At 47.0% G+C, this 26,992-nt stretch overlaps 1 protein-coding gene across 1 annotated transcript in view; it reads right to left on the minus strand.

Annotated features, from left to right (window-relative positions):
- BCAS4 (breast carcinoma amplified sequence 4) overlaps window positions 1-26,992 on the minus strand; it is a 1,043,638-nt gene that overhangs the window by 171,440 nt on the left and 845,206 nt on the right. The window contains exon 4 of the mRNA XM_085614557.1: window positions 8,322-8,393. Within this exon, the coding sequence (XP_085470683.1) occupies window positions 8,322-8,393 (72 nt within the window). The remainder of the gene's footprint in view (window positions 1-8,321; window positions 8,394-26,992) is intronic.

Consider the following 26,992-nt stretch of genomic DNA (forward strand, 5'->3'; position numbering starts at 1 on the left):
CAGAGTTCTTTCTAATGTGATGATCATGGAAAGGGAGGCACAGCTGGTGCACAAATACATCCTCTCTTGGGGTGCTAGGCCACAAAACAGTTCCAATTCACAAACCTCTCCCAGATAGGTAAGTGTCCTTGAACTCCCCGGCTGATAATGCACTCCACCGTCCCATGCGGTAACAGATGAAACAAGCCTTTGATGGAGCAAAACAGCTGCAGCTTCTCTTTATTCACATATTAACTTAAGAAAACACACAGTTCAAGTTTGAGCATACATCATGTCATCATTGCCCAAAACTGACTGTAGCTCAAGTCCAGTAGTCCTAAGACTTGTAACAGCACCTCGTGACAGCACCCTGGGGGAATGCCCCTTTCGAGCCAGGGTCTAGCACCTCTCCTGTGGCTTTTAGGCCACACTTTGCTGCCAAGTGTTGTGGGCGGCCCTCGTGCCTGGCCCGGGCTACAGGTGCCGTGACTGCCCTCTGTTGACCCCGCGCTGACCCATAGCTTGCTCCCCGTGCCCCTACCGAAAGGCATCCCAAGGTCAGGCGCTCAAGCGGCTCCACCATTGGCTTCTGGTGTCCCTTGGTGCTGTCCCCAACTGCAATCCACTCACGCGATACCTGCGGTATCGGGATGGGTGGGCAAATGGCAAAGGCACATGACTTTTGGGGGGCCCCCATTCCCTTTTATACTTGAGGCGCACATAGGGGCCCCCCTGCCGATTGGTCGCTTGAAACCAAGCCGACCAATTGGCGCCCGCCGTTTTCCTGGGCTCCGCTGCCGTGCCCCCTCATTTCCACCCTTGGTAGGAGTTTGTCACTGGTCCCTCACCGGTCCGCCTGTGCCTGCCCAACCCGCGTGCTTGGGAAACCTGCAGTGCTGGTCCCCTGGGCAGCTGGGAGCCCATAGGTTTATGGAATTGGTGTTCCTGGAAAGACTAGGGTCTCTAGGCATTTACAACTCACCTACCATCTTTCCCCACTGACTCTTATCTCCTCGCTCCCCAATCATACTCTTTCAATTCCTAGCCAATGTGAAGGGCAGCAGAAAGGATACTGCCCACCTCGTGCGAAAGCTTGCTTACACAGGCCCATTATCTCTACGGTGCGTAAGTTAAACAGGAGTCAGTTCTTTTAATTCAAATTAAAGTGGCTGTTCCCCCTACTTTATACTGCAGGGATGTTCTCCCTACTTCATACTGCAGGGACATTTGCGCACGAGCTAACAAGTGACCCATGTTTGGAAGGAATCGTATGTAAACCGTCCTCTGCACAGTTATAACACATGAAGGCTGCGCACCAGCCTGGCACAGGCACGCGCACATTCCTGACGCGCTGAGATCCTGGCTGCAGCCTGGTAACGTGACGTAGGCAGCCAGCACTTCCCGCCAGAGTGGAATGTGCACCCCTGCTGCACGCAGCAGCGCTCACACACGGGCGGGAGGAATGCAACTGGAAATAGAGGGAGGTGATAGGAGGCAGGGGGTGATAGGAGAGAGGCAGAGAGACCTGGAGCAGTAGGAGAAAGTGGGGCGACAATGAGAGAGAGAGAGATCATGGGGAGAGTGAAGGAACTGGTGTGGAGCAGGATTGAGAGCGAATGAAGAAGGGACAGAAAGAGGTGGAGGAAAATAGAGAAAGGGTGAGATGCATAGAGAACTGGAAAGGCAGAGGCGGGGTGGGGGTAAAGGGAACAAGAGAGAGGAGTTGTAGAAAGAAAGAGGGACGGGATGGATTGAGAAGAGAAGGAATGCGTGTAAAAGGGAGGGCTAGGCTCGGTTATAGGAAACGCGGCGCAGGGAAGGAGAGAAAGACGCGTGGAGCCAGGGAGCGAGCCGAGAAGCGACGCGGAGTGGGCAAAGGAGGCGAATCACCGTGAAAGAGGGAGAGGAGGGGCTAGGTTTAGAGGGAGAAACTCAAAAGGCCGAGAAGGTGGAGGGAAAAAGAGCGGGAGAGTGAAATACAGCAGATGAGATAGGAACAGCAGAGATCTGTGTCCAAATGAGTTAACTCAGCCTGCTGCGCTTCCGAGGATCATGGGCTGGGGCAATTTCTCTTTAAGAGATAACATTACTCCTTATCTGCAAACCTTATCAAGAAAGCAAGGGTATCCTGCACTATAAGGAACGACATGTGTTGTTCATGGGTCCTTCCCGTGGAAACCTAGCTCCATGACTTCCTGCATCCTGCAGGCGCTGCTGACGGGTGACGACCCCTGCTATGTACTGCAGTCAGAAGTCACGCTTGTGGTCTCTGTATTGTATTATATTGTAACTTCATTTATATAGCTCTTACCACCCCTGACGAGGCGTCGAGGCACTTTTCGGCGAGTAGCACGCTACTCAGGAACCCATAAAGGATTAGTGGTGAATTAGTATAGTGAAAATATTTAAGTCATTTGATTGGTGGATATGTTAGTTATTTGGATTGAGACAGATAGTGGAGGGATAGAAGAGAGAAAATCGTTTGCATTCATATAGCGCTTGCTACCCTTGATGGGGTGTTGAAGTGCTTTTTAGGCAAGTAGCACGCTACTCTGGAACCCATACAGTGTGGGCGGAAGTAAGATAAGTGCCAGGTGAGCTGTACTTTGTTCTACTGCGTTTTAGATGAAAAGTAGTAATTTTGTGTTTGATTCACACTGCATCGAGTATTCAGCTGGTGTATGGGTTGGGTATGGTTTTTTACCAGCTCTGTTGTGAATGGAGTTTCATGTACGGTTGTGCCAGGAGAATAAGTTGAGTGAACCTCTCATAGTCTTAGCAGTGATACACAGAGTGTTCTTCTTTCTTTGGCTGAGGTTATAAACTATTCCAATCAAGATAGTCTAATTGTGTGTGGAAGGTGACAGATTGGGCGAAAACGTGTATTTTGTGCATGAGGCCTACAACATATGGCCTTGGTCACAGATTGACTCCAGGCGTATGCTACAGAATATGGGTCTACGGCAGCTGACAGATTAATGCATTTTCTAATATTTAATTTCTGCTATATTACAAAACAGTACACAACTTTTTTTGTGTTGTTCTGACTTTGTACGAGGTATAGTTATTTATTTAGACATTTTCTATAGCGCATCTGTACCAACTGGTATTAGTTCACTTTATTTGAAGGAACAGTATATTTCAAAAAATGTCAAACAAGGTAAGCAGAGCAAGGTAGAATGGATAAAGAACAGGTAAATACATGCAGAGTACATATTTTACAATCCCCAAAGGATGTGCGGATACTAGATCAACCAAGATTAAAAGAGTTAGCTTGTGTTTTTGGTAATGTTACAAAGGAGAGAAGAATGAGTTGGTTACTCACCTGAACAGGTAGGGAGTTCCACAGGTTGGTAGCTATCCTAGAGGGTGACTAGCACATTATGCTTTTTTAACTTAAGTGAGTCAAGAAGAGCAAAGTCCTTGTTCTTCAGATCCTATGAACCATCCAAAACTCTCAAATAAACTGGATTACGAGGGTTTTTCACACACACAGTCTTCAATGCCCAATGGCAGCCAGCGACACAGCAGCTGTATGTGCTGTTCACTGACAAAGTCGATGCATACATTTGATTTCTTTGTTCTCTAGCCATGATGTTCTCACACACTACTCGAGGATGATGTTACAGTTAGCGCTCTAGCGTTAGACGCTAGAGCGCAAGAGGACACTATGCAACGCGTACGCCACGTTCGTGGCGTACGCCTCTGTATATAATAAAGGGGCGCGGCCTGCTGAGGCAGTCGGGCGCCGAGACCCAGGCACAGAGTGTGGTGTCATTCATTGCAGCCGCGAGCGTGTGTAACGAGGGCCTTCACCAGCGCTAGCGGCCCCATAACACTGGCGACGAAGCACGCACCTGGGGCTACGCAGGTACCGACGCCTTAACTTTGGCATCTCTTCGGCGGCCGAAATATTTCAGAACACTATCAGAGACATCTTGCAGGGGCTACCAGGAGTACTGAACGTCAGTGATGACATACTGATACACGCCACAACGGTGGATGAACACTACCGACGGGTCCGGTCTACACTGACGAGGCTGAGGGAGTTTGGGGTCACGTTGCACAAAGAGAAGTGCCAGTTCTTTCAGCAAAGCATCGAGTTCTTCGGATACACGTTTACCAACCATGGCATTCAAGTGGACCCGAGGAAATCCCAGGCTATCAAAAACGCCCCAGCACCGACTTCCGCGTCGGAAGTCCGCAGTTTTCTCGGGATGGCCACGTACTGTGGGCGGTTCATCCCAAACTTGGCTACCACGGCTGAACCTCTCAGACGCCTCACGAAGACAGACACCCTGTGGCGCTGGGGGCAAGAGGAAGAGGATGCATTCCATGCTATCAAGACCACGCTGCTGGACCAAGCTACTCTGGTCTACTTTGATCCGACCAGGAAGACTGAACTGCTTGTCGACGCCAGTCCGGTGGGACTGGGCGCAGTCCTCACACAAGAGCAAGAACCAGGGAGATGGGCCACCCTGGCCTACGCCAGCAAGGCACTCACCGCAACTGAACAGAGGTATTCTCAGATTGAACGCGAAGCACTAGCCATTCGATGGGGCTGCCGGCATTTCCACCTCTATGTCTGCGGGCACCCTTTTACTGTGGTGACAGACCACCAACCATTGGTGCCCCTGTTCAAGGGGACAGCGCCCCCCCCCCCCCCCCCCGAGGATCGAAAGGTGGGCCATCGGACTACAACAATACCAGATGGAGGTGACATATCGGCCAGGTGCGAAAAACCCGGCGGACTTTCTGTCACGACACCCGGAAAGTGGGGTGACGTCCCCGATCGGGAAAGAAGAGGAAGATGACACCGAAGCACACATCGACCTCCTGGCTGCTCTGACCTGCCCTCGGATACTGACAATCCAGGAGATCATACGTGCCGGGGAGCACGACGCCGTGTTGGCAAGGACACGGGGAGCTCTTCAAAAAGGGTCATGGGCTGATTTCCTACACACCGCCAACTCGTGGGCAGACGAGGAGAAGAAGGACTTGCAGCAGATGTGGCGAGTGCGGAATGAACTAAGTATGACCCGCGATGGTGTCGTCCTGCGAGGGTCTAGGATCGTCATGCCGACTGCACTACGCCATCAAGCCACGATCATTGCTCACGACGGCCATCAAGGGACGGAGAAGATGAAGACCAGGATGAGGGCGAAGATATGGTTCCCGGGGCTGGATGGCATGGTGGACGAGGTGGTAAGAAGCTGCTCCGCGTGCCAGGTGACGAGCGGCCCGGAGCCTCCGGCCCCCATCGTGACAGAAGAACCAGGAAGGTACCCATGGGACAAGATTAGTATAGACTTCGGAAGCCTCCCAAACGGGAAAGTGTCGCTGGTGGTCATTGACAACTTCTCGAAATATCCCGTGGTGGAAGTTCTACCGTCCACAGCCTTCATGTTTGTGGGACCAGTGCTGGAGAAAATATTCGCCATGTTTGGGCGCCCCTCGGAGCTGAAGAGCGACAACGGGCCACCCTTCCACGGTCACGAATTCCGGGAGTTCCTCCAGCACCAGGGAATACAACACCGGTGAATCACTCCTCAGTGGCCACAAGCCAACGGAGAAGTAGAACGATTCATGAGGACCCTGAATAAAGTGATTCGAATAGCCGGCGTGGAGCAACTAGACCCCGAAAGGGAAATCCAGCGATTCCTGGGAGAGTATCGGAGCACGCCCCACTGCTCCACCAAACAAGCCCCGTGGTCTCTCATGCTCAATGGCACCCGCCGCGATGGGCTACCCACAGTCCCTGGGTGGGCGCCCCCACCGTTCGAAGCGGAGCAGGTTTTTCAACGACGAGCACACCGAAACCGGCAAGTGAGCCAGGCCAGAGGCAGTCGAGACCGCGACATCAGACCAGGGGACAGCGTCCTCGTGAAGGATAGAAGGCCGGGAGGAAAATTCAGACCCCGGTATGAACCAGGTAGTTGGACTGTGGCACAGAGGCGGGGTACAATGATCACAGCGGAAAGAGGGGTGGAGTCGACCACCAGGAACATCTCGTGGTTCAAACGCATTCCGGAGGCCACTGACCGCGGCCAGAGGGGGCTGAACAGAGGGGAGGAAGAGATCTCAACCCCAGAGCTGGAACCTGGACTGACGCCCAGCGGAGCCAGCAGCGCCCCAGAGCAGAGCCCTCAGGCCCCGGCGGAAGGTGAAGCCCCGAATAGCCACCCAACCAGCTCCGGCACTCGTGCCACTGCCAGGTATGGTCTGAGAGAGAACCCCACGCCAAGCAGCCGCCTTAAAGACTTTGCCTGCCAAGCAAGTGAGTGACTGTTATGGACTTCCGTTTATTTTGTTATCCAAGTTGGGGAGGGATGTTACAGTTAGCGCTCTAGCGTTAGACGCTAGAGCGCAAGAGGACACTACGCAACGCGTACGCCACGTTCGTGGCGTACGCCTCTGTATATAATAAAGGGGCGCGGCCTGCTGAGGCAGTCGGGCGCCGAGACCCAGGCACAGAGTGTGGTGTCATTCATTGCAGCCGCGAGCGTGTGTAACGAGGGCCTTCACCAGCGCTAGCGGCCCCATAACAGATGAGATGATTGCTAAACTTGCCCTTGACCTTACTATATTGGTCTTCCAGATACAAATTGGGATGTCCCACCTGGTTCAGCAGGGTTTAGGTAGCTCATAAAGACACGTAGTTCGATTTGGAAAAATGTCTAATCATTTGTGTGATGCGGTTCACACCACGATGGCCCAGGTTTGATCCCTAGAAGTGAAATACTAATACTAAAGGCTCTTTAGTTTATGTGTCTTAGTGTGTGTGCACACACACAAACACACACACACACTCTCTCTCTCTCTCTCAAGTCATCTATTCTTTGCTCTGGCAGGTTGTTTGCAAGCTGGGTGTGCTAGCCTTCTTTGAGACAGGATGAGTGGCTCTGTTTTTTTTCCCCGGTAACTGTTCATCAAGGAGATGGTGCATGTGTCTCTACATATATTAGATATGTTAAACCACTGAGTACTATGATGCCCATCTTGGGGTCTGTTTTCATCAGAACCGGTGCCATTAGAAGCATTTATTGTGGTCATCTCCAGATCGCGCCTGGTGCAGTGCTCCAAATTACATTATTGTGCCTTCTGTTGTCTTGCTTTTCTTCTGTGTGGATTTGCCTGCGTTTGCTTGATGGTCTTTCCTTCTGGTTGAACATTTCTTCTGAGCAGTTCTTTTTGTGCACCTTCTTTGTAGCGACCAGTTTTGTAATGTTAATACCCCTGCACTTCTGGTTCCCAAACGGAAGCTTCTCAGTGGCACTTTGGAAAGGAACCATTGTTTTTCTCACACGGGATATCTCGTTCACTTGGTACCTGGTATTTTTTCATTTCTCACAAAGCTCTGGTTTATCTGCTCCTGCTGTCCAGGATCAAAATGGAGGCTCTAGGAGAAGTGCAACCTGTTCTTGGCATTGCTAACCTTGTTGCTGGTCTCTAGAAAGTCCCAGAAGCGATCTCTGACTATGACCTCATGCTAATCCCCCATATATGGAACTTAGCCAGTTTCGCTTCCCTCCTCAACACCTCTGATTGTATCGGCTCTTCTCGGCATAGTTTGTATTTAAAATGTATGGTATCCTATAAGGCTGTTTAAGTATCACTATGTACGGAAAAGTGTCAAATTCTAGGGTGGCCCATGGAACTAAACTGTGTATCTCAATGCAGGAAATTCCTCTTTAACATTCGTCTTGCATGTGCAGCGCTCCGAGGCTCTGAAAATCACAATGAACCAATTTATGAATAGCTTTTGTCATCAGCTTTCTTTGTAATGCAAAAAACGGAAGTTATTGTTAAACTAATCTAAAATATCATGCAATGGTATATTCCAGTTCTCTTGGTTTCCATGGTGCTCCTGGTGGACATCCCGAAGAAACGAAATAAAACACAAAAACCTGGATATTGATTCTCAACTATCTTTCTTACATGATACAGTTACTTGCTAACTACATTGTAGTTTCATTGTCTCTCGTTTTCCTGGTGAAGTTTTGAAAACGATTTCGCTTCAGTTTGCCCACAAACTAGTCATGCACGCGAGTGCCACCTTGTGGTGTAAGCATCATATCTCAGTCTAAACCATTCCTACGAGAGGGCAGCTATCAAGATGGCTGACACACTCAGCAGAGTAAGCTGCACTTCCTCTGACATGGTATCAGATTCCGTACAATCGCGGAAGGGCAGTTACGAAAACACTTCTTCAAAATGCAGGTGTACGTTTTAGTTTGAAGTGTCTGTTTTTGGTTATGCAACGTGGACAATTTGTGGGGAAAGAACATGCTGCAAAAGCATTAGGTAAATCAACGCTTTGCAGAAAGAAACATTGAACCTACCATGTCTGTCATGCAACAGAACTCATCCAACCTCATCAGCAATTCTTCTATGGTGTCTTCCAGCTCCTTTACCTGAAGAAGATAAGTTCTCGTTAAAGCAACGCTTCTGTGGTAAAATATTTTTAGCAACATTTCTGTTTGCTTATACATTTATATATTTCATATACTGTTGGTGTTTCAAGTGTAGTGTACCTCAACAATGGCGGCCTTTGGCATACCATACAAGAAGCGGGGGGACATTATTCTCTGTCTTATATTAAGGCCCATTGCACCCTTGCGGCACCACTGGAAATTATGCTACACCACCCGAGAATTGCCAGAGATCTCCTGTTTCCATTAATGTGCAGAAATATCCTTGGCCAACACTACTGACACAAAAATGAGTAGAAAAGACCACAGATATCACACAGTGAAATAAACACAAGGTAGACGCTTAAATATATTTTGCCAATGTCTACAACTTGTGCAGTAACCATATTTGCTGTCCACAGTTCCAAGTCACAAATGTTATGTTTCTTCAAGATTTCGCCACCCTCACTGTTCACCAAGTAGCTCTCCATTAGGGGTGTCCAACAAAGGTCCAGGAAGGCCTATATCTAAGCCAGATTTTCAGGATAGATTTACATTTACATACTATGAATGTTAATTGAACTGATTTATATATAGGCGATGTCATCATGAACATTTTGAGTAGACCTCACCTTCCTAGACCAACACCGTATTACCGTGTCCTAGACCTTCTCTACACAGTTTCAACTCAGAGTAAAAAGAAGTATACTTTCCACACAGAACAAAGTAGAGCATTTGCCTTGTCTCCAGCATGTCTTGTCCTCAGAATGCTGGGCTAATTTTTAGGTGCTCATTTTCACTACGGTAAAAATCTAATTGTAAGGGGAGCCGTGTCAAGTGATTCTGTCTCAAGACAGAGGGAGGACAGGGACCAAGCAGCAGCCCTAGAGTCTGTTGTCAAGGAACTCAAAGTTCCATATAAGACACCCTAATATCAAATACTATCAAAGATAATGAAAGCAAAATTTGAACTAAACATTTATATGGCCGGAACTGACAGGAATAAAGGAGAGACACCATGAACACAAAGAAAAGACAAGCAGATTGTTGGCGGCAAACTGTGTCCGCCTCCATGCCCAAAACAGCATTACGTGATAGTCAAGGACCCCTGATGACACACCCTGTTGACAGTACAAGGGAACTAGCACAATTGTTTAAAGACCACTAAACTATGATCAACCAATGACCAATGGGATGGAAGTGGACTAACGAGCTACAGTTCAGCTGTCAAGAAAAATCGGAGGATTCGCTTGAGGAATTAGAGAATGAGGTTGTAGAAGTAGAAAGCCATTGAAGACACGAGATCAGGAAATACACAACGGAGGATGGTTTCTTGTAGATCGATATAAAATCAAGACCCCAGGACAGAATTTCTTTGCAAAGTATTTCAAGATGCAGAAGTCATGGGTGCAATATGGTCAGCTTTTAAAAGAGCACTCATATCTATCCTTCCGAAATCAGGGAAGGGCCCACTAAAATACTCTATTTATAGGCCTATCCCCCATTTTAACACGGAAGATAAAATGCTTGCAAAACTATTCACAAACAGACTGAGCAGAGTAATTACAGCTCTGATCCATCCGCCACGAGTTGGTTTTGTCACAGGCTGTTCCTCGAGTTAAAATATGAGAATTTTACATCTTATCCTATGGCAAATGGGTACTGAAAATCATGCACTATCTTTAGATGCCAGAAAATAATTTGATTGTATTGCGTAGGACAACCTATTCCAGAGCCTTCAAAGCACCAAGCCTAGTGATGGTTTCATAGGAAAGGTCAACTGGCTGTACTCTGATCTGGTGGCAAGAATCAACTTCAAAGGATTTCTGGCTAACTTCTTCCCTCTTAAGAGAGGCACTTGCCAGGGATACCCAATCTCCCACTTACTTTTATTAGTGGCTTCGAAACCACTGGCCAGCAATTCGTTAGAAACTAAAGATTCATGGCATTGACACACCAGTAGACCATCGGAAAAACCTACTCTATGCGGAAGACATCTTGCATTAGGTTCATGAGTTGTGACGTAAAGCTGTATCTACTACCAATAGTGGACTGGGTGTTGCACCAAAAAATACATTAAGGTTGGTGTTAACTTGGAGAAATGCTTTTTATTTCTCCAAACGTTTCAGCCTTTGCAGGTGAGCTGCACTTTACAGCACACATCCAAAGGGGGAAAACTTTGGGCAAAGATGTGTGTGTGGCAGTAGGAAGCCCAATTGTGCTCCAACGCTAGGGAGACAGCAGGAAAGGGCCATTTCTCCCTATTACGTAAAGCACCTCAGGAATTGTAGTGGCTGCACTGCATGAGTTTTTAGTTTTAGAATGTATGCAACGTGTTTGTGTGTGATAACATTTAATATGTATGCCCCCAAATCTCTGATGCTTTGCTTCCCATCTGAGACTCACTCTTATTTTTGAGTGATCTTTTCCGCCTTCATTCCTCCCACGTTTAGAAGTGTGTTTACTTTTGAGTGGATGGAGTCCACTGAACTTGCTGGAGATACTGAAGTGGGGGGACAAACTGTCCTAGAAGGAAAACTCCATCACCCCTGCACTCCCAGCTGGATAGTTTTATGACAAAATTAATGCATGCTCAGCCTCTGGAGGAAGAAGGATTGTGAGCCTTCAGGGGAAAAAGAAGGAGGATCTTCCAAAGGCCTACCCAGATGAACTTAGCTCAGAGCAGGGAGAGGTGTGCTGCAGGAGCCAGAGCGGCTGACTCCAGGGTGCAGGGTTCACGGTTCGACCCCGGCGGCAGCTCAGCCCCGCATCATGTGAAATGGCCCCCAGCGTCTTGAGACCCTTAGGGGGTGATTAGTTAACACTAAAAATACTGGATTTATTTAGAGACTAGTCAGGGGTGAAGGAAAGAGTGCACTTTACGAGCCACGACTTGGAAGCAGCTCAAAGGAGGAAGTAACGTCCAAAGGGCATGGTAAGCTGGCAGAATGAAGCAGAGCTTTATGGGACCCTGAGGTGCAAGCTGGCTGACATTGTGGGATTGTTAGTTTCGAGGGCTCATCCGCCCAGAATGGGAGACCAAAGGGGAAAAATGGAGTGACAGCTGAGAATTGGCGTGTTCCTCAGAAATCCATGCAATTTCCCAGAAAAACCTCTACACTTATGAAATCACACCATCTGTTTAAGTTAATAGATGGGGAAAATGCTATTGTTAAAATTGTGGCAAACAAGTATAAATTGTGTAGAGGCGGCCCATCATTATGGGTGGAGGAGCTCCACCCACCTTGATTTTGTGAAGCATGAGGAGTGTCTGTGAGGCTGAGCAAGGGTCACCCTGACAGTCATTAACGATGTCAGGGTAGGGAGCCAGGCACTTGACATGCTCTAAATGCATAATTGCCTGGCAGCTGAGGCCAAGCCTTGCCAGGTTGAAGATTTTACAACCCTGAGGTCATGACCTCATCAGCCCCTCAAAGTCTTCTGAGAGCGGAAGGAGAGCATCTCCAATAGTCTCTGGGAGCTTCAGGTTTAAGCCCTAAAGTGCCCAGGACTGACTGTCTATCAGTGACACCTCCTCATAGAGTGGGGTTGGGTCAGCAAATATCACTAACCTCATCCCACCACGTTACAAGTTAGGGAAGCTTCTCCTCTCAAAGGCAGACATGTGACAAGGTTAGCCAATGACATGAAGCGGTGGGATCTTCTATTTTGCCTTTCCTCCTCCCAAGTGTCCAGCTCCTTGTGGAGCCTTCTGCTTCCCCTCCTGCCATCATCGCTGTGGCCCAGTAAGAACCTTTTGAATGTTTGGGTGCGTGCGTGCATATATCAATGCAGGTGTATTTGCATGTGTGTAGATGGGTGTGTGTGTGTGCGTATGTGCTTGTGAATGGTGCGCGTGTGTGGGTGTGAGAGTACAGGTGTGTGCCCTTACTATTGGTAATAAGTACTTTAATTGTGCTGGTGGAATCAGCTCAGTTATGTTGCAGATGATTGTAAAGTGGGCTCAATAAACTTTGCTCTAGCTTGTCTGTTTTACTGTTACACTGTAACAAAAAATCTTCATGCAGGCTTTTGAACTTGTCGGTAGTTGAATGATTAACCAAATTTAATTTTGTTAGGCTAGACAAACACGAATGCACTTAATAAGTACATTCCTAATGTCAAAATAGTTTGTAATAAAACACAAACACTAAATTAGATACATTAAAAAAAAGTGAAACTGGCTCCAGGCTGTCTAATACTGAACATTACACATAGTTGGTCAGATTCATAAAATAATGTGTGATCGAAGCCCCTAAACATCTTATCTATGATCTGGCCAGATGTACGCAACTACGGTGATTTACAGCAATTTATATGGACTCTTATATGGTGAAATTATACATTTCCAGGAATATCCCTGGTCCTCCATGCATCCTCCAGTGGGACTGTGGATAGGACTTATAGAAAATGCTTACTTCAGGCTATACATATACAACTAACAACAAGTAGTTTGCATGAGCAATGTTATTCTTTTAAAAAAAGAGAGAAGACTTTTATTAGTTACTTAATTCAGTTCATAGCACCAACAATTTTATTTGACTGATTATCATTGTTATTCTTTTTCTGAACAGGACTCTGGGCTTTCGCTTCGCTTGATAACTTTATTTCGGTCGATGACCATAAAAGCACAGATAAAATATGTACATACAGAATAAAATACATAAATAGTTGAAGAGATAAAAGGTTATTAAACAAAGGTTATCATGCAGAATATAATGAGCTATTTAATTCATCTGGGTTAAAAACAGTCAGTTAATTAATTAATTAGTCAGGGCGGACCTCCTTCGCCACATGCTATATAAAAAGCGAGAGACGGAGAACACGATGGGAGGTGAGGTATCATAACGTAGGATCCTACAGGCTTGGGCACATTTTTTTAGTCCCAGATTTCTGCACAGTGGCACAAGCCAAGATCTGCGTATTCCCTTGTAGGCAGGACAGAAGAATAGAACATGTGGTAAATCTTCTTTAGTTTCATTGCACACTGGGCAAATCCCCACATCTCTTCCCGCCCATTTACAGGTCAGTTCCCCGATTGGAAGGCAACCGTGCCTTAATTGGATATACAGCTTTTTTGCCATAGGGGGTTGGATCAAATCTAGAAACTCCTCCCTACTCGGCACCAATTTTATTTGTAAAAATTCTATGGTCAACCTGCCCTTAGGTGGTAAGCGGTGTAACAGAGCTAAATTATGCTGTCTAAATAGAGCCAACAGCTCTGTTCTCTGTACCACTACACAGCTTTCCTCGGGGGTCTCCCATAATTGGGGGAGGCCTATCTGATATAATACAGTTTTAATATGGGATAGCCAGGGTATGTTTCTACTCTTCAGCTGAACCAAAATTGCAGCAAACTCGGCTCTAAAGTCTTCGAGCTCGGGTGCCGTCCACAGCCTTCTCCAATACAGGAGAGGTCGACTCGATAAGAGTTCAGAAATGGGCTCTAGACCTAAATCGAATCTCAGGGGTATAAGCGGGGTGCTCTGGGGGAGCCCTAGCAAGTTTCTAATAAATGTATGTTCTACCTTGGAAAGGGTCGGTGCACAGGTATGACCCCAGAGTTCTGCGCCGTATATTGCGGCGGATCTGGCTTGGGCACCATACATTTCAAGGCCTGGGGAGACTGGTTTAAATTGTGTTTTCCTCTGAAATTTGTTAATACCACCCGCTGTCTGTGTAAGCCTCAGGGCAGATTTAACTACCTGGGGACCCCAGCTGAAATCTTCAGTCAGGGTGACACCCAGATATACAAAAGTCCTAACCCTTTCAAGTGGGATACCATTTAGAACTGGGCAGGGGCGAGTGTGCTTTGGGGGGCCAAAGATCATAAACTTCGTCTTTTCTAAATTGATCTCAAGGCCCCGCGAGGCACAAAATGTGACAAAGCCGTCCAATACCCTCTGGATGCCTGTCGATGTTCGCGACAACAACAAAGTGTCGTCTGCGAACATCAAGGCAGGCACCCGTCCAGATGACAACCGAGGGACATCAGTATTCCTAACATTGTTCAGCTCACCCACCAGACCGTTTATGTAGAGGCTAAAAAATGTGGGAGCCAGGGCGCAGCCCTGGCGCACTCCTCTGGTAACAAAGAAGCGGTCCGATAGCTCTCCGTGTTTCCCGCAACGTACCTGGGCATAGTTCCCTTTATAAAAACGCTTTAAAACATCTAATAAGTAGGGGGGGAGATTTAAGTTTTTCAAGACCCTCCATAAATTTTCCCTGGGCACGAGGTCAAAAGCGGCCCGTAGGTCTACGAAGACCAGATAGAGACTGCCACCCTCCAATCTTACAGTCTTCCAAAACAGGACCTGTAACCTAAAAAGCTGGTCCAAAGTCGAAATCCCAGCTCTGAACCCAGCCTGGAGAGTAGTTATTATTTTATTCTCATCTGCCCAGCCAAGTATTCTGTCCAGGATAATCCGTCCCATAAGTTTCTGGGTAGTATCCAAGAGGCTTATCGGCCTGTAATTTGAGGGAGCTAAAGGGCAGCCTTTTTTAAAAATAGGGACAATCTCGGCCCGACCCAGGTTTCTGGCAGATTGGCTCCCAGTAAAACTGCATTAAACAGTGAGGCTAAGTATGGTGCCCAAATTTTGGGTTGGGAGCGAAAGAGATCTCCTGGGACTTTATCAAGGCCGGGTGCTTTGTTAGAAGGCTGCCTAGCAATTGCGAATTCTACTTCTTTAGTTGAGATCCTCTCCACACTTCCAGGGGCCAGCCACAGCCTGGTGTCTAAATGGCATACATGGTCCCCACAATCCATTGGGCTCTGTAGTCGAGACTCACACAGGGGATCTAAGTCCGGTGGTGTACAGAGGTAGTCATCTAGTTGTATTGCCATTTCACTATTCGATTTCTCCAAGATTGCGGCCGAAGGGGAAGTGTACAGTGTGGCAAAGTGTGTTTCCCACACTGAAGAAGCGATATTTGGGAAAAAAGATTCCCCACTATCTCTCGTAGTGGAGTTCACTAGTGTCCAAAAGAGTTTACCATCCTTTGACACTAGGGCATCCCTTAATTTTTCCCACATCTCCTCTTCCCATTCCATCCTACCTCTGGACAATTCCTTCTTATATAACTGTCGTGCAGCTCTAATAGTCAATTTATTTTTTGCTTTAATAGCTGCAAGGAGTTCCTTTTTTGATTTCTTACAGGCACCGTTATACCAAGGATGGGTATTCGGCGCGGACCTCTTGGCTCTGGCTACAGGGTAAAAGACATCTCCTAGCGTCGTGACTACTTGCTTGTGTATTTCCACAGCCTGTATATGCCCGGTTGCGACAGCCATCTGGGATATAAAAGGTATCGCTAATTGGTAGATTTTTGCGAAGGTGACTTTGCCAAATGGGGTCATTTCACCCTTCTTCTATTGTTAGCAAGTACGAGTGGGGGCATTACCATAGTTGATTTAATCTCACAGTTATTTAGCCCAAAAGACCCTGGCTTTAAAGTTAGGACTAAGGCATTGTGGTCACTGTCCCGTCTTTTCTCTATTCTAAAGTCCTTCAGCTTGTCCCAATTTTTAGCTTCTACCATTATATAATCAATGATGGATACCTTATTAGCCAGATTAAATGTTCCTGTTGCAGGACGGTCAGAATCCATTCTCCCATTACATGCCCGCAAGGACATTGCGAGTGAGAGAGATTTTAATTGTAACACCAAAGGTGTCCAGGCTCTAACTGGGGTGATATCAGGATCTGGGATATGCCATAGCGCATCTACTTCGTCCTGGTCGCCTAGCTCGACACCACCCAGCAGTTCGAATTGGTAGTTAAAATCCCCACCAAGGATTATGGCAATGGAGGAGTCTAGCCCTAGGATAAAGGAGGCCAGGTCATTGATTGTGTCCGATTCTTTACCGTTTCTGGTTGGCCTCGAATAAACATTAATTAGTGCTACTGGTGGACTATTTGGTGGTTTTAATAAGACGCATTGGAGATCCATGGATTTTGTTGGTATTTGCGTAGCCTGGATTCCCAAATGCGTAGCTATCCAGATTGTTAGTCCACCGGATGGGCGGCCTTTGCCAGTAGATGTTGCCAAGATGTCATAAGTAGCAAAGGCCGGGCTGGAACTCTCTTCCAATGCCCAGGTCTCTTGCATTATGCAAATATCGAAATTTGCCATAAATGCAGGCCATTCTGGGGTACACAATTTGTTTTTAAGGCCGGCTACGTTCCATGAAATCAGTGTTACACAACCTTGAGTCAAATTTTCAGGGCCCTCAGTAGCCAAATTAGTCATGTTATTAGCCCTTCCCCCAGATATCTGGTCAATTCGTGGGTTGGCACTAGGGTTTGTTAATGGTGCTTTCCCTTCTGGGGCGCTTACCCTAGTATGGGCTTCAGTAGTGGGTTGATGGTTTATTTTTGGGTCTAAACTAAGTCAATCTACCTCTTCCAATACACTGAATCTATTCCAGTGTGGTTTTAGCGGGGAAAGGGGGACACGGGTAGACCAACCTTCCCTATATGTTCCCCTATTTTCCAGATTGCAGGATGGAGGGTAGTGCCCCATAGTGGCAAACCTAGCTCTGGGGCGGTAAGGTTCCAGGCTAGGGGTAGGGTAAAAATATGAAAGATGTAATGCGGTTATTTGGGTGTTATGCCTATGGGTGTCAGTACTGCATATATATTCGACGGCAGAGACATCCCTAAAATTTAGAATAATTACATCCCCTGCCACAGTCTTTGGGTTCCTCCCAATCCAACCCACTCTTCTGGCCAGCAGGATTTCACCTGAGATGTTCCTTGGTAGAGGTCTATTTACCGTGGGCCACTGGATGCACTTATTTTTTAACTCATCCTCCCTTTCTTTTTTCCCCTCGGTTAAGGGTGGTACACCCACAAGTACAACGACAAATGGTTGGGCTTCGGGGGGTAGGTCGATTGTTGGCAACTGCCACGGAGTAATTCTTGGTGTCACGTTACTTTTCACAGACATGTTAGTTTTATTGCCCGATTCGCCTTCCTTTGTCTTGGTTAAGAGTTTGCCTGCTGCACTAGTCATATTTTCTGTGGTTTTGCTACCCTTTTTCTGGGAATTAGTACTAGGCGAGGCTTCGAGTATGGTAGGTCTAGATTTTTGGGTACCTAGGGTTGCTCCTGCATTAGCAATCTGTGCTGGTAGGCTATTATTTCCAGCTACTAGGTTGCAAGGAACATTTTGTGGTTGGGATTCCATAACGGGGGATGGCAAGATTCGTGGGTTAGCTATCTCAATTTTCCCTCCGCCTCTGGTATTCATAATAGAGATAAGTTTATCGAGTTTTGATACCAGAGGCTTAAGTTGGGTAACAACTATCCGTTCTAGGGACAGTTGCAGGTCCGATACCATATTAGCAACCCAGCATGGTATTCCTGGCGTAGTATCATGTGAGTTGTTAGATGGAGTCACCAGATCATGGTTTATGTGCTTATTTTTACCCAATTTGGTTGAGATATTTTTAGGTCTCGCCTGCGAACGCAGCGCGAAGCGCTGCTCGCAGGCGAGATCTATTGTTGCTGACTTGCCTCGGAAGTGGGACAGGAGATGTGCACGCGCAGGCTTTTGGCGGATTTGAGTTGGTGTACGCGCCTACAGCCACGCGGCGTGCACATCTCCTGTCCCGCTTCCCTCGCAAGCCAGCTTGCAGTTTCACTTTCGTCAACACGCACGTCCTAGGCAGCCTCATGCTATTTAATATTTTTTTTTAAATGCGCACGCGCGCTCCAAGCACTTACCGTCTCTTGTTGGGACTCTGCGCTGCTCCTCTGCTTTTCCTGCCGGTCACTGCAGCAACACGCGGGGCTCCGTTTTGCTCACAGGAGCCCCGCCTGAAATCCTGCTTTGTCCACACCATGCACCATTCACGAAGGCGGGGTGGGCTCCCGCCGGACTTCCTGTATTGTTTGGCGGCCCCCTCCCTGGGCCGCACGAGCCGCGCAGCACTCATTAAAAGTCCGGCGGTGTTGAAGTCCTCACACGCCGCTACTGGGCACGAGCTGCAGAACACGCAAAAATTACATGTACCGCGCATGCGCGGGCAGCCCTCGCAGGTCTTCTCCCCGGCCCGGATGTGGAGCTGCTTTCTCTTTGGCTTGTTGACATTCCTAGTGGTGCCAGAGACGGATGAAAGGGGGCTTCCTCGACTTCAATTCATTAAATCCCGGTCGCGTGCGTGCAGGTTTGTCTGTGGTTAAAGAGAGCGAGGGAGGACGCGCTGCTGTCATGGCATTACAAAGGGGTACGTGCTTTGAATAACTTGTTTTCCTTGCATTCTTGTGTTTAATTTTTTTCGACCCTCACAGCCGGAAGAATGTGGTGTCAGCAGGTCGGGGGTGGGGACATAGCATGTTCCAAGCTGTGGATCCTTCTAGTTTTTATATTGCCTGTGACTCCCAAGCCAAGAGAACCTTTCAATATCGGGTCAGAAGGGCAGAATATTTTATATCATCATTGAAGGCATGATCCGGGGTGCGCAGGAGTGTAAGCAGGACAGAGCATAGACAATGAACCGCAGGGCCCACCCTTGACTGCATATGCTCACCTCTGTGGCACTGTGGTCCGAACTGCCTGACGTTCCCCTCTGCTGCCCTCACCGCATGCACGAGGTGCCTTGAGTTTAAACTTTAAAACTGCTTCCCTTTAAAATGCAAAGCGAGTCCTCGCGGATGTTTCTATTGCTGGGGGCAAAATAAAATACGGCGGCCTCCCCGAGCATGAGTCAACAGCACGTTGCAAAGGAGCTGCGAGCTCTGCATAAAGAGTGGCAGGAAATCCATGCTCCGGGTCCCAAGAGCTGATTTGCTTTCTACACACAACATAGCAGGGCAGGGCCTCCAGCTTGTACGTGCAGACCCAAAGCTATGCCGAATCCCGTCTGATTTGCTTCTAAAGACCCGAGGGCAGGCAGCAAGCCTGCTGCTTTCAGTTATGCATAGAAAGTGCTTATAAACAGTAAATCAGCATAATGCCGGGCAATTTACTTCAAACTTGATAACATACGGTACTGTGTATTGAGGGGTGCCCGGTGCTCGCAGGGTCCAGTCGCATCAGACAGACCTTCAGTCAGTCCTGTCTTTTTAGTCAACAAACCGTTATGATTTAAGGCACATATGCATGGACTCTGGCGAAGGATGACCAAATTATGTGTCAGGGTTAAATAAATTATGTGGCAAGGAAAAATAAATTATGTGGTGTAATGTGGTACATTTTACTTGATTATTGTGTCTTTTAATAGCCGTTAACACAATCTGAGCAAAGTTTTCATCTCATTATTACCAGTTTAACACACAAATGCAACAATGAGCAACACAAAGGTGACCAGTCAACCTCTGTCTTGAGCCTTCCACTCCGTGGCACCATGCGTTGCCGAGTTTTTAATAACTCTTGATCCATTTGAGGTAGAAACAGATTTTCTTTAGTTAAAATGTGCAAATTATGAAGCAGCTGATGGATAAGGTGGCAAATGCAGCAAATACATAAATTTGAGGAAAACACCAAGGTTACAAAATCGCATAAGATACGTAAAGTAGTATGAGGATATATATGTAGAAGGTAGTGAGTCGTAGCATGGGAGCCTCAAGAGAGGTCTGCTGTGGTTGGTTCTCTCCAAATGACAGAGTCCTCATCCAAGGTGATTTAAGCGTAACACCCCAGGGCAGTTTCTTGCTGTTCTGAGAACTCAACTGGACTTTCTATGTTGCCAATGAAAACGGAACTGGGCATGTCCACTACCTTTAATCTCAAGAGCCTTCAGTATGTTGTAGTTGGGGCTCTGGTCAACTGGAAATGGGATGGGCAAGCAACCCTCCCCCCCGCATATCTGCTACACAAGCTGCATAACATCATAACTGTGCTGTACGCAGCACACTGCTGCACACCGCACACTGCTGCACGCCTCACACTGCTGCACGCCTCACACTGCTGCACGCCTCACACTGCTGCACGTCTCACACTGCTACACGTCTCACACTGCTGCACGCCACACACTGCTGCACGCCGCACACTGCTGCACTCCACACACTGCTTTTATGCGAGTTTATGCTACTGACATTGTAAATGACAATGCCTTTTATTTGTTTTAAAACCTAAACATAAATAAAAGGCATTGTAATTTTACAATGCCAATAGCTCAAACTCTTATAAATGCGAGACCTATTGCATTGCAAATGCTTGTTTGTCTTGTTCCTAGGGCAAGGCTTGGGTGCATCTAGCCTTTTCTCTACAGCAGGAGGAGAGGTCAGAGTAATGGATCTATCATGGGGATCTTTTAAGTTTTCTGTAGGTTGCTGACTACAGGGCAGATCTATATAAGACGAGGTCATATAAGAACTAACCTCCAGCGCTTCGGTCATAATGATTGAGGTGTCTCTTTCCTGAATAGGTATATATAATGATGGTGTAATGGAGAGCCGTCTCTCTGTGTTCTCGATAGCGTTTGCCACAACACCAATTGTCTGCTGCAACATTTTATCTATGGCAGTCAGAGTGGGTAGTGGTTGAGAGTCTGTACTCATTAACTTAGTGTGTGATCGTGTAGCAGGGGTTTTGGTTTTAACTTTCTTTCCCCGCTTCATCATTTTTACAGTCAGAGAACACTAGGAATAAGGTGCAATAATAAGCCTAGAGATCTTACACTGTCAGATACACGACTGGGTATTCTCACAAGAGATAGCTAATCTCTATACAATCAATGAGTGACAAGAAAGCATGCTATTCGGGACAGGAGTCTAGTACATGCGTAAGTCAACAATAGAAGTAGTCAGATAAATGTCAATATGGGAACATTCCGTACTTAGCCCAGTGTCACAGACCACGAGATGTGGCCCAGCCCGGCCTCCGACGGCCACAGACGGCCCGCCCTTTGCCTGGCTTAGCCCGGCGCTGCCCGCGCGCGGTCCCGCGATGCGGGGGCGGGATTATTTTTAAAGCGCCTTCGTGCCCGAAATGTCAGGTGTCCGGTTCCGGTTACAGTGGCAAAGGAGCCTGGGAATTGTGGTCCGCCAATCCCTCCACACAGCGGTCGCCTTTTTCACCACTGCGACGGCGGGAGGGAAAGGTCCTGAGCAGCAATGAAGATTTGCCAGCCACGGGGGAGAAGCACCAGGTAAGGACAACGCCAGGTCCGGATACAACAAGCGATCAGAAAGCCCGCACAGCCGAGGGCGGGATTATTTTTAAAGCACCTTTGTGCGCGAAATGTCAGGTGTCCGGTTCCGGTTACAGTGGCAAAGGAGCCTGGGAATTGTGGTCTGCCAATCCCTCCACACAGCGGTCGCCTTTTTCACCACTGCGACGGCGGGAGGGAGAGGTCCTGAGCAGCAATGAAGATTCGCCAGCCACGGGGGAGAAGCACCAGGTAAGGACAACGCCAGGTCCGGATACAACAAGCGATCAGAAAGCCTCTGGGCTTTACACCATAGCAAAGTTTACATATACAAATAATTCCCAAGTGTTAGCCAAGAGCAGCGCCAACTTCACTTCTGACAGTCATTGGTGTCCTTAGTTGCGGGGCCTGGAGATTGATTGGGCCAGGTTGCAGAGTAGCAGTCGAAAAGTTATTAGGGCCTGGGTGGCAGGAGTTGCAGTCCCAACCATGAAGAGGGACAAGGAGAAGTGGTGGCAGTATATGAGCTCTCCCTTGGAGCCACCCGCCTGGTGGTGGAGAAGGTAGGGGAGTGGGGACTGCAAGCGGTAAGGCACACTAGTCACACTTGCTCAACCATCACTAGAGAAAATGGGGTGGTGCACAAAGTCCGAGGCATATCTGCCAAGAACAATGATTCAGAGAAGTGTTGCAGCGTGCAGGCACATGCCACTCTTACATCATCAGGCACTGGTGAAGAAGCAGAAATGAAGGTTGCAGGCGCATGGGCATCTCATGATCACCGGCCTTGGTGAATATGAAGCACACTGGCTTCAAACTGCAAACATTGGGCTAAGAAGAGATTTACAGCTCTTAAAATACGCATGATCAGGTTCTCTGACCTCCTCAAGACAAGAAGGGCATGCTGAATTTTGTCTCTGGCTGATTGGGAAGATTCTCTCCACGCCGATAAGTTACATACTGGTTCATTCGGGAACAGCAGAAGATTTATTTCTCCCCACAATACGTACAGTCCTGAGGACAACTGTTTTTTCCAAACGACCAATCAAGTGTAAAGCTCCAAAATTTTGGAGGGAAAGGATCACACTTAAGAGCGTTTTTCTTTTGATTGAGCTCAGTTCCATAGCAGGAAACACTTCTATTGTCACTTGTGTGAATCAATGTGGATTGTTCCTGCTCACACAAGGAACAGGGTGATGGACAGGTAGCCTTAGTCTTTCTATGTGGGTGTGTCCAAGGCAATGCTTCCAAGCCAAAGTATTTTTCCAAGTGTTGGTCAATAGCCAGGACATACTTTAGCATGAAGGAACTCTATCAGTTTCAGTCACTTGCAACAAAAGGTACTTCTTCTGGCTCATGATTCAACCCTAGACATTGCACGACTTTACAACAAATCCTAGTGAGTGAGGGAATCGAGGGAGCATTACCTGGAGACATGCAGCCAACTCAGACTACCACAACTCAATGGAGAAGTCTTTAGCTTTAGGAGCTACATGTAAGTAGAGGGGACCCCAACATGGGTACCGCTGCTCACATGCCCCTAAGCACATGCAAGCACACTCCACATAAAATCAAGGGGAATGAAGTGACCAACCATAATATACTACATGGATATTACCATGGAGATCCATTAGGCAGTTTCCATACAGGTATGAAGGCATGAACCCTACAATTAGAGACAGCTGCTACCAGGTTCTACTTAGGTCATGGTTTGGTCTTCAGGATGGCAGTCACCTATGCTAAAAGACGTATTGGTGACACCCAGTACTCCTACACAGACTAGCAACCTGTTAGTGAGAAACATGCTATAATCACTAAGGGACTTATTATGAGTCTGGCTGTCCACGGGTTTCCAGAATTGCAGGGGCATGGCTGTGGTGGTCTTCTGACCGCCCTATAAGGACCATGGCGGTCGGGCCGCCCTGCGACCACTGCAACCGCCAGTGATCAGAGATCCCTAGCAGTGGCGCGGTGGTCTTGAGGCCACAATATGCTTGGCGGGGCGGCTGCGGCCCCGACAAGCACATTACGAGTTTCCTCGCCTCAACACTTTTCATTACGGTGCGACCCTGGTGCCTCACACCATGTGGATGCACACAGGGTGGCACTAAATGCATGCAAACCAGTACCTGCACGGCTTGGACTGCAGCAGTCCATGCTGTGCAGGTATTGCCTTTGACGTACCCATTGCGTTACCTAAATTATAGGCCCACCCAGGGAAAGAAAAAGAACCGCCACCAGACCAGGATAAAACTCCTGATTTGGCAGGCAGTTCCTATACAGGTTTGGCGGGCGCGGCATGGTCCTGCTCCCGCACCGCCAAACTCATAATAAGGCCATCAGAGTATTGTGCTTTCTGCTATTTGCACTGGGATTGAAATTTATCCCCACCACACAATTTGGATCTAAGAAGAGAAAGCACTTTAACGCCTGTCCGAAGAGCTAAGATTAGGAAGGCAACTAAGGTGATAGTTTACTCCAAAGTCTGGGTGTCTCATTGGAAAACGTTTAATCTCCTCACTTTTTGAACATTGCATCTTCAATAAAGAATGAATGGTAACTAGATTGTAAAGTGTGTGAAGGGTTGTTTTGCTGAGTCTCCCTCAAAAGATACATTCTTGCTAAGCCAAGAAGGGACAAGAAGAGAACACAAAAGAATTTAAAGGACACTTGTTCTTCAACCAGAAACTAAAGGAGGCATAGAGGGCTCTTCCAAGTTGTGTAAAATGTACTACCTTTCAGGACCAAAATTGAAACATTTTGTACCTGTTGCAAACAACCTATCTTATAGGAAAAAAAGTTGTGATAAAAATTTGTCTGGCTAACCCAATTTAATATTGATCAAAGAACCAGCCTCTCCTTCCAAAACGGATTTACCCACCGAGCTCCTATGGGCATTGCACTTGAAGGCAAGGCCTTCTGTAAAAAATGAGATCATTCAAATAAAAAAGACACACTCACACAACATACCATGTCATACAGAGGGTTATATGTCGAAAAATGAACATTATACATAGGCTCTCAACTCGCTGCTAGCTTTCTTCCATGGAAGAGATAGTAGTGGCACTGGGCTGTGAGACAGATCAAGCTGAACTACAAGGCAGTAAGCAAAGAGAAGGTACAAATAGGTCATTCACAAGCAGAGATGTCCATACTAATGACACTTGTAGCAGATTCATTCTTGCAACCACATTGCATTTGGATAGGCACTGGTTTTAAGAGCCCTTCAAGTACCTGCCAATTACTGCACTTTTAGACCGATTCATGCCCTATAGGCTACACAGCTTGGTTCCTGTCATCTTCCTTCTTCTTTTTAGGGCCTGATGCTGGAATCCCTGACCAGCAGGTCAGCCATTCACATTATTCTAAAAAAAAAAAAAACGTTTTCCCAAATGCTTCTGCATACTGGGGTGCTTACTTGTCTTACACTGACAGTTGTGCTTTCAGGGGTATTATTAGCTTTTTGTGAACTCTTTTCTCACACTTATAGATGTCGTATCCTACCACAGTTTAAAAGCTTTCAAGAGAATCCCTATATCCAATACTGACTGACCCTCATTGTTATGGAAGAAAGGTATATTGTTGCCTAACAACGCCTGTTAAGGCCATGTCCAAAAACAAATCAAGCCATGCCTTCCATGAATAGTCTATGGCTGCCTTTCACTAAACACTTTGTTGGAGAATAAAGTCCTGCTCAGACATCCCTCCTACCAATACCGATTTGTCAGTTGTAGTGTGTACAGTGAGCATGTATGTGTACAATATTCCCTCTGTCCCTTATTTCACCTTGGCGTTGCCTCTAGTCTCTGTGGTGTGGCCTTACATATCTTGTTTTACTCCTCTGGGGCTTTGTTTGTGTGCCTTTTAATCACTGCTCAGCTGTCTGACTTTGTCCATGTGCCCACGTGTAAGCTCTCAGAGGCATGGCCAGTTGCTCCCGCTATAACACAGCCCCACAGATGTTCTGGCCTTCCTCCCAAATTCCCTAGCATCATTGTCACTAGAATAGATATTGCATCCGGATGGGGTTGTGCATTTTGCTGTCAGTCTGCAAGAGCTGTCCTTCTCTTCATTGCCGCATCATATTTCATAGTCTTTGCCCCCATAGCGATGGCTTCCCAGATTCCTCCTCATACACCTTTCATTAAGTCTTGATGTTTTTCATTCACAATTTCCCCTGTTGGTAAGAGTCATCTGCATTGACATGATCCCCACTCTGCCTGGTCATCATAATTAACCTAAAGTGTATGATTACCACTCAATTGAACCAGAGAGTGGGCACAATGGGATGGGGCAACTGGTGGCTTGCCTCCTAATGGAGGAATACCTTATTAGTAAAGCCATTTTGCTGCCAGGTTAACTGGTGAGGCTCATGTCAGTTGTATCTTTGAGTTAACAGCTACCTGTGTCAGCGTTAGCTCCCTGTGCACACATATGGAGTATTGAATCTCCCGAGGCTCCACTGATTGGAATCTTCCAGCCGCGTCTTTACCCAAATTACGCCCGTTCGCGAGCCGGTACATCACTGCCGACTGCGGTGAGTTGTTTATGATGGCAATTGGCACAGTCGGTGCGTTCATTAAATATTACCCATGACACATCTGTCCTTAGAACCCCCTACTCGGCCCTAATTCCCTGACGATCCAGGCTAGACATTGAAAGTTATTTACATGGTATGAATCTACCCTGAGTTGCTTGAACTAATGAAAGAAATGGTGAATAAGAAGACTTATGCCGCAGCCAACACAGCGCTTGCTACAGGAGCTTAAGTGTCCCTAGTCCTCAGGATTTCCCAGTCCTGAAGAGACCCCCATATCCCTAGTTGGGTCGAAACGTCGTCTGCAACAATTAAGGGGAGTCTGAAAAGGACTAGAAAAGAATATTGTCCTTGATCTGGAATATTCAAATCAGAATCGTCAAGACATCTTTTCTTTCCAATAACCTTTTGGTTTTTTTAAAATTAAAACAGTCACCTTATGGTTTAATACAAGTTGGTTATGGTCACCTCACTGGGGTCACAATTGTCACTGATTTTCAACTACTGCTAATGCTTTGTAAATACATTTCGATATGTGTGTGTTTTTTATAAAAATCTTTCTGTGATGATGAATAAATAGATTACTCATTTCGGCTGAAGTGAGTAGAAATCAATAACGTCCATGGGCTACCTACTTTATAATATCAAGTATTTTGCAATTAATTAACTAATTAAGGTGTATAGATTGTTTCATATTCCATACATTCTACATTTTTGATTCATGAATAGATCTTTGCAATTGATCAAAAACTTGCAGAAATGAAGAAAATTTGCCTCTCAACATGAGTTTCTTGTGAACAATTGTTGCTAGCTACACAGCTAATACCCAGTTCACATGGACGTAGGGGTCGCTCTTGTGTTTTTGAAATAAGCTCCCTGTGCTGCATTACCATGTTGTACTTTCTAGTCACGCTCTCTCCCAGCTCTACAGGCCCCCAGGAGTATTAAGCCCATTTCAAGAGATTA

Source organism: Triturus cristatus, chromosome 7 (assembly GCF_964204655.1).
Source record: "Triturus cristatus chromosome 7, aTriCri1.1, whole genome shotgun sequence".
NCBI classification, from domain to species: Eukaryota; Metazoa; Chordata; class Amphibia; order Caudata; family Salamandridae; genus Triturus; species Triturus cristatus.